At 34.1% G+C, this 7972-nt stretch overlaps 1 protein-coding gene across 1 annotated transcript; it reads right to left on the reverse strand.

Annotated features, from left to right (window-relative positions):
* Nucleotides 1-5981: 5981 nt before the first annotated feature.
* Nucleotides 5982-7286, reverse strand: LOC145127762 (uncharacterized). The gene is made up of 2 exons (XM_079062896.1): nt 6508-7286; nt 5982-6246 (listed from the first exon to the last, which is right to left on the reverse strand). Exons 1-2 carry the CDS (start codon nt 7284-7286, stop codon nt 5982-5984), a joined length of 1044 nt encoding a protein of 347 aa, XP_078919022.1.
* Between the last annotated feature and the right edge of the window lie 686 nt (nt 7287-7972).

Consider the following 7972-nt stretch of genomic DNA (forward strand, 5'->3'; position numbering starts at 1 on the left):
GAATTAAACAATGATCATCAAACCTGTGCTTAATTTGCATAGACTTCTTTTGTGGAACTCAAGAATTAAACAATGCTCATCAAAGCTTTGCTAAATTGCATAGAATACTTCTATTGTGGAACTCAAGAATTAAACAGTGCTTATCAACGCTTTGCTTAATTGCGTAGACTTCTATTATGGAACTCAATAATTAAACAGTGCTCATCAAAGTTTTGAGAAATTGCATAGACTTCAATTGAGGAACTCAAGAATTAAACAATGCTCATTAAAGCTTTGGTTAATTTCATAGATCACTTCTATTGTGGAACTCAAGAATTAAGCAATGCTCATCCAAGCTTTGCTAAATTGCATCGACTTCTATTGTGGAACTCTAGAATTAAACAATACTCATCAAAGCTTTGCTAAATTGCATAGACTTCTACTGTAGAACTCAAGAATTAAACAATGCTCATCAAAGCTTTGCTAAATTGCATAGACTACTTCTACAATGGAACTCATGAATCAAACAATGCTCATCAAAACTTTGCTACCTTGCATAGACTTCTATTGTGGAAATCAAGAATTAAACAACACTCATCAAAGCTTTCCTAAATTGCATAGACTTCTATTGTGGAACCCAAGAATTAAACAATGCTCATCAAAGCTTTGGTAAATTTCATAGATTACTTCTATTGTGGAACTCAAGAATTAAGCAATGCTCATCAAAGCTTTGCTAAATTGTATCGACTTCTATTGTGGAACACAAGAATTAAACAATACTCATCAACGCTTTGCTAAATTGCTTAGACATCTATTGTAGAACTCAAGAATTAAACAATGCTCATCAAATCTTTGCAACATTGCAAAGACTAGTTTTATTATGGAATTCAAGAATTAAACTATGCTCATCCAAGCTTTGCTAAATTGCATACTCTTCTATTGTGGACCTCAAGAATTGAACAATGACCATCAAACATGTGCTTAAATTGCATAGACCTCTATTGTGGAACTCAAGAATTAAACAATGCTCATCAAAGCTTTGCTAAATTGCATAGAGTACTTCTATTGTGGAATTCAAGAATTAAACAATGCTCACCAAAGCTTTGCTAAATTGCATAGACTTTTATTGTGGAACTCACGAATTAAACAATGATCATCAAAGCTTTGCTTAAATTGCATAGACTTCTATTGTGGAACTGAACAATTAAACAAAGCTCATCAAAACTTTGCTAAATTGCATAGAATACTTCTATTGTGGAACTCAAGAATTAAACGGTGGTTATCAAAGCTTTCCTAAATTGCGTAGACTTCAATTGTGGAACTCAAGAATTATACAGTGCTCATCAAAGTTTTGCTAAATTGCATAGACTTCAATTGTGGAACTCAAGAATTAAACAATGCTCATTAAAGCTTTGGTAAATTTCTTAGATCACTTCTATTTTCGAACTCAAGAATTAAGCAATGCTCATCCAGGCTTTTCTAAATTGCATCGACTTCTATTGTAGAACTCTAGAATTAAACAATACTCATCAAAGCTTTGCTAAATTGCATAGACTTCTACTGTAGAGCTCAAGAATTAAACAATGCTCATCAAAGCTTTGCGAAATTGCATAGACTACTTCTAGTATGGAACTCAAGAATTAAACAATGATCATCAAAACTTTGCTAACTTGCATAGACTTCTATTGTGGAAATCAAGAATTAAACAACAGTTATCAAAGCTTTGCTAAATTACATAGACTTCTATTGTGGAACCCAAGAATTAAACAATGCTCATCAAAGCTTTGGTAAATTTCATAGATTACTTCTATTATGGAACTCAAGAATTAAGCAATGCTCATCAATGCTTTGCTAAATTGTATATCGACTTCTATTGTGGAACACAAGAATTAAACAATACTCATCAACGCTTTGCTAAATTGCTTAGACATCTATTGTAGAACTCAAGAATTAAACAATGCTTATCAAATCTTTGCTAAATTGCAAAGACTACTTTTATTATGGAATTGAGGAATTAAACAATGCTCATCAAAGCTTTGGAAAATTGCATACTCTTCTATTGTGGAACTCAAGAATTAAACAATGATCATCAAACCTGTGCTTAAATTGCATAGACTTCTTTTGTGGAACTCAAGAATTAAACAATGCTCATCAAAGCTTTGCTAAATTACATAGAATACTTCTATTGTGGAACTCAAGAATTAAACAGTGCTTATCAACGCTTTGCTTAATTGCGTAGACTTCTATTATGGAACTCAATAATTAAACAGTGCTCATCAAAGTTTTGAGAAATTGCATAGACTTCAATTGAGGAACTCAAGAATCAAACAATGCTCATTAAAGCTTTGGTAAATTTCATAGATCACTTCTATTGTGGAACTCAAGAATTAAGCAATGCTCATCCAAGCTTTGCTAAATTGCATCGACTTCTATTGTGGAACTCTAGAATTAAACAATACTCATCAAAGCTTTGCTAAATTGCATAGACTTCTACTGTAGAACTCAAGAATTAAACAATGCACATCAAAGCTTTCCTAAATTGCATAGACTACTTCTACAATGGAACTCATGAATCAAACAATGCTCATCAAAACTTTGCTACCTTGTATAGACTTCTATTGTGGAAATCAAGAATTAAACAACACTCATCAAAGCTTTCCTAAATTGCATAGACTTCTATTGTGGAACCCAAGAATTAAACAATGCTCATCAAAGCTTTGGTAAATTTCATAGATTACTTCTATTGTGGAACTCAAGAATTAAGCAATGCTCATCAAAGCTTTGCTAAATTGTATCGACTTCTATTGTGGAACACAAGAATTAAACAATACTCATCAACGCTTTGCTAAATTGCTTAGACATCTATTGTAGAACTCAAGAATTAAACAATGCTCATCAAATCTTTGCTACATTGCAAAGACTAGTTTTATTATGGAATTCAAGATTTAAACTATGCTCATCCAAGCTTTGCTAAATTGCATACTCTTCTATTGTGGACCTCAAGAATTGAACAATGACCATCAAACATGTGCTTAAATTGTATAGACCTCTATTGTGGAACTCAAGAATTAAACAATGCTCATCAAAGCTTTGCTAAATTGCATAGAGTACTTCTATTGTGGAATTCAAGAATTAAACAATGCTCACCAAAGCTTTGCTAAATTGCATAGACTTTTATTGTGGAACTCACGAATTAAACACTGATCATCAAAGCTTTGCTTAAATTGCATAGACTTCTATTGTGGAAGTGAACAATTAAACAAAGCTCATCAAAGCTTTGCTAAATTGCATAGAATACTTCTATTGTGGAACTCAAGAATTAAACGGTGCTTATCAAAGCTTTGCTAAATTGCGTAGACTTCAATTGTGGAACTCAAGAATTATACAGTGCTCATCAAAGTTTTGCTAAATTGCATAGACTTCAATTGTGGAACTCAAGAATTAAACAATGCTCATTAAAGCTTTGGTAAATTTCTTAGATCACTTCTATTTTCGAACTCAAGAATTAAGCAATGCTCATCTAGGCTTTTCTAAATTGCATCGACTTCTATTGTAGAACTCTAGAATTAAACAATACTCATCAAAGCTTTGCTAAATTGCATAGACTTCTACTGTAGAGCTCAAGAATTAAACAATGCTCATCAAAGCTTTGCGAAATTGCATAGACTACTTCTAGTATGGAACTCAAGAATTAAACAATGATCATCAAAACTTTGCTAACTTGTATAGACTTCTATTGTGGAAATCAAGAATTAAACAATAGTTATCAAAGCTTTGCTAAATTGCATAGACTTCTATTATGGAACCCAAGAATTAAACAATGCTCATCAAAGCTTTGGTAAATTTCATAGATTACTTCTATTATGGAACTCAAGAATTAAGCAATGCTCATCAATGCTTTGCTAAATTGTATATCGACTTCTATTGTGGAACACAAGAATTAAACAATACTCATCAACGCTTTGCTAAATTGCTTAGACATCTATTGTAGAACTCAAGAATTAAACAATGCTCATCAAATCTTTTTGCTAAATTGCAAAGACTACTTTTATTATGGAATTCAGGAATTAAACAATGCTCATCAAAGCTTTGGAAAATTGCATACTCTTCTATTGTGGAACTCAAGAATTAAACAATGATCATCAAACCTGTGCTTAAATTGCATAGACTTCTTTTGTGGAACTCAAGAATTAAACAATGCTCATCAAAGCTTTGCTAAATTGCATAGAATACTTCTATTGTGGAACTTAAGAATTAAACAGTGCTTATCAACGCTTTGCTTAATTGCGTAGACTTCTATTATGGAACTCAATAATTAAACAGTGCTCATCAAAGTTTTGAGAAATTGCATAGACTTCAATTGAGGAACTCAAGAATTAAACAATGCTCATTAAAGCTTTGGTAAATTTCATAGATCACTTCTAGTGTGGAACTACAACTTCTTACAACTTACATTACATCACTAAAATCTTATGAACTCACCAGCTTAAATGCCGATCTACTCTTTCAAAATAACTTGTATTCTTAGGAGACCAGTAGATAGGTACGCGCACTGGGATTAAGAAGATGGAGCAGTATAGCTTCATGTCTTATTTTGTTATTTACTTTGTAGTCTATGCTATGTGAACCACATACTTTGTAAACACTTTCTTTCTAATGAAATGGTTGTTTATTACTTTGATTACTATGATGCATGTCTTGTGATACTAAACATGACGTCCTCCACCCCCGAACGTTTCCGCCGTTCCGGTTTTGGGGTGTGACAGACCTGCAGGTCTACGGATTTACCATTACATTCAAATTGTGATCTTCTCACATAAACGGTAATGTAAACTATATTTTTGGTAAATGATAGTCAGTCTTTGGGAAAAACACTCACTTTTACAAAAGAACAAACATACATAACACTCGTGTCTTGGTAGAAGACTACATTTCAGTTAAAGTAGAAAATATAGGATTTTCTAGGAGATACAAACACATACATCAAAAATCTACAAACATTTACAAACACTTTCATCAAACTTATACAAACATCGACACTAAATACTTATGAACTCACCAGCTTAAATGCTGATCTACTCTTTCAAAATAACTTGTATTCTCAAGTCACCAGTAGACAGGTACACCGGATCAGGTTTTGAGAAGACGGAGCGCATTCAAGACTCGTCTTATATTTGGATTCATATTTTGGTGTCTTTCAAACTATGCACAGAACACACTTGTATTAATTTTTTTTTGAAAGAGCCAAAGCTCAGCAAACTTTATTAAAAAGAATAAAAGAATACAAACAACCAACCCAACATCAAAATACAAATCCTATCAATCTCCAACCTATCCATAACCAACTACCTAACCATTTTTTAATCCCCAAAAAACCCCTAGAAAAACCCCTAAACACAAAACTAATCCTAGAGATAGTCCAAGAACTTATTATCTGTGGGAAAAAAGGTAACTTCAACCCCTTGCAACTCATAAACCCATCCAGACCACAAAACCAAGGGGCAAGGCCCTTAAAAAAACCCATTGTCCAAAGGACTACCTCTAAGAACCAATAAAACCACCAACAAGAAAAACCCGAACTGTTAAATAACCCAATATTCACACTATTACACATAAACAATCTAACAACCCAATGAATTAACATCCTGCAAAAACCTTCACTCCAACTTCTTTTCCTCTGTATCCAATCTCTATAACCCAAACAGTCTCTACTAAAACAAGTTAATTGAAACCTCCAGCAAGCACTCCAATTAGAATTCACCAGCATATACTTCAGACACCTCCATCTAACATTAAAGAGAATTCCGGACATGCATTACAAACAATTCCAGCCAAACCCAAACCAAATTGTGAACCATAAGAAATTAAAATTAAGTTGCATGCTGGACATGGCATCAATCACATGTCCAGGAATCCAACTATTCCAGCACACCAGAATCACAAACTCCCAACCCCTGTCCCAACCAAAACTCCATTTATTCCAAATATACCCTTTTATCGTCTTATTCATTTTCCTTCTGTTTACTTCCATTAATACCCCAGCAATTTTTAACTTCCTCCTTCATAGATTTGACTTCCTTCTTCATCCCTAACAATTTCAATTGTATCTCCTTCTCTATACAACTAATAACAGCAAACACAGATCTTGAAATAGCCCTAAACTGCCTCATATTTCTTTCATGCCAAATGTGACTAACACAACCAGCCAAAACCAACTTCTTAATAATATCCCCCACAGATCTACCCGAAACCTGAATCCCAAATTTCCTGATCAAATCCCACCAATCATCATACAAAATTCTAATATCAGCCTTAATACAGAAATGATCCCAAATTCGACAAGAGAAATCGCATTGGAAAAACAAATGATTATGGGAATCATTAACCTTAAGACACAAAGGGCACAACAAATTACCTTTAATTTCCTACTTTTGGATTATGTCCTGAGTTTTCAGTTTGCCATGAACCGCCAACCACAATATAAAAGCATTCCTTGGTATATTATTACTATACCACACAGTATTATACCAAGGAACTCTTGGCCCAAACCCATTCACATCATCCCATGTTTGCTTACACGAAAAGGCCTTGCATTTACCATCCTTATCCCTCCATAAAATTTTATCATTAATTCCTACCTCATTACAGAACATGGGCCCATCAATCAACCCAGGATATTTCTCTAACCACCTATCAGGCCAACAGACTTGATTATCACTAACTAAATCAGCCACCCTAGCCTTATCATCAAACCCAGCTCCTATCCATTCTCTTCTGGGAATAATCATACTTAAAATGCCTATGGGATGCCACCAATCATGCCATAAAGAAGTACTCTCACCATTGCCTATACAGGAAACAATGAAAGGTCTAAGAGTACCCCTAACATTCAAGAATCTTTTCCATGTCCAACAATAATTCTTTTTAACTTCAATATCCCAAAAATTTCTATTTTTGATATGGAAAAGATAAATCCATCTAATCCATAAAGAATTCTTCTTATTAACAATGTTCCACACATGTTTAGCTAATAACACCCCATTCCATTTCCTTAGATCTTTCAGGCCTAACCCCCCGACCTCCTTAGGAGTACAAACCACTTTCCATTTAATTTTAGCTTTAACTTTAACCACATCACCTCCACTCCAGAGATATCCCCTACAAATATTCTCGATTTCCAAAACAGTGGAGATAGGCAGCTTGAAAACCGAAGCCCAGTACACATTCATAGAAGCCAAAACAGAGGATATAAGCTGAAATCTTCCAGCAAAAGAAAGAAATCTACACTTCCGGCTTAAAATTCTCATCTTAATTCTGTCCACTAATCCTCTGCAGTCTCTTCCAAACAGCTTGGTAACAGAAAGGGGAACTCCCAAATATTTAAATTGAAAATTTCCAATTTCAAAAGGAAGGATCCCATTAATAAATGCCCTCACAGCAGGTTTAACACCACTAAAAAAATCATACTTTTATTCAGACTCACATTTAATCCAGATAAATCTTTAAATTGATCCAAGGATTCCTTAATAACTCTAGCTGAACTGCAATCTCCACGACAGAACATCAGCAAATCATCCGCAAAACAAAGATGAGTAATCTGCATCCTCTTGCATCTATTGTGATAATTAAAATTCCCACTTCTCTCTATATTATCCTTCAAAACCAGATTAAAAACCTCCATAACAAGGGTAAAAAGATAAGGAGATAATGGATCCCCCTGTCTAAGACACCTCTTCCCTTAAAAAAAAACCTTTATCCTCCCCATTTATGCACACAGTAAACCAAGGAGAAGAAACACACATCATAATCCAGTGCACCATAATAGGATGAAACCCAAACCCATATAAAGATTTTTCAAGAAACTTATACTATTAATGCAATGGATGATGTTGTTGCTTGTTTACTATTATGCATTGATATGATACTGAACATGACGTCCTCCGCCCCCGAACGTTTCCACCGTTCTGGTTTGGGGTGTGAAAGATTGGTATCA

Source organism: Lactuca virosa, chromosome 7 (genome assembly GCF_052849685.1).
Source record: "Lactuca virosa cultivar CGN04683 chromosome 7, Lactuca_virosa_CGN04683_v6, whole genome shotgun sequence".
NCBI classification, from domain to species: Eukaryota; Viridiplantae; Streptophyta; class Magnoliopsida; order Asterales; family Asteraceae; genus Lactuca; species Lactuca virosa.

Bases quoted from the DNA above. Each gene is read 5' to 3' on its own strand.
- LOC145127762 (XM_079062896.1), bottom strand. From the start codon at position 7,286: ATGAGAATTTTAAGCCGGAAGTGTAGATTTCTTTCTTTTGCTGGAAGA. The intron at 6,247-6,507 runs GTATAATACTGT...GGATTTGATCAG, and splicing joins TTTGGGCCAAGAGTTCCTTG to GAAATTTGGGATTCAGGTTT.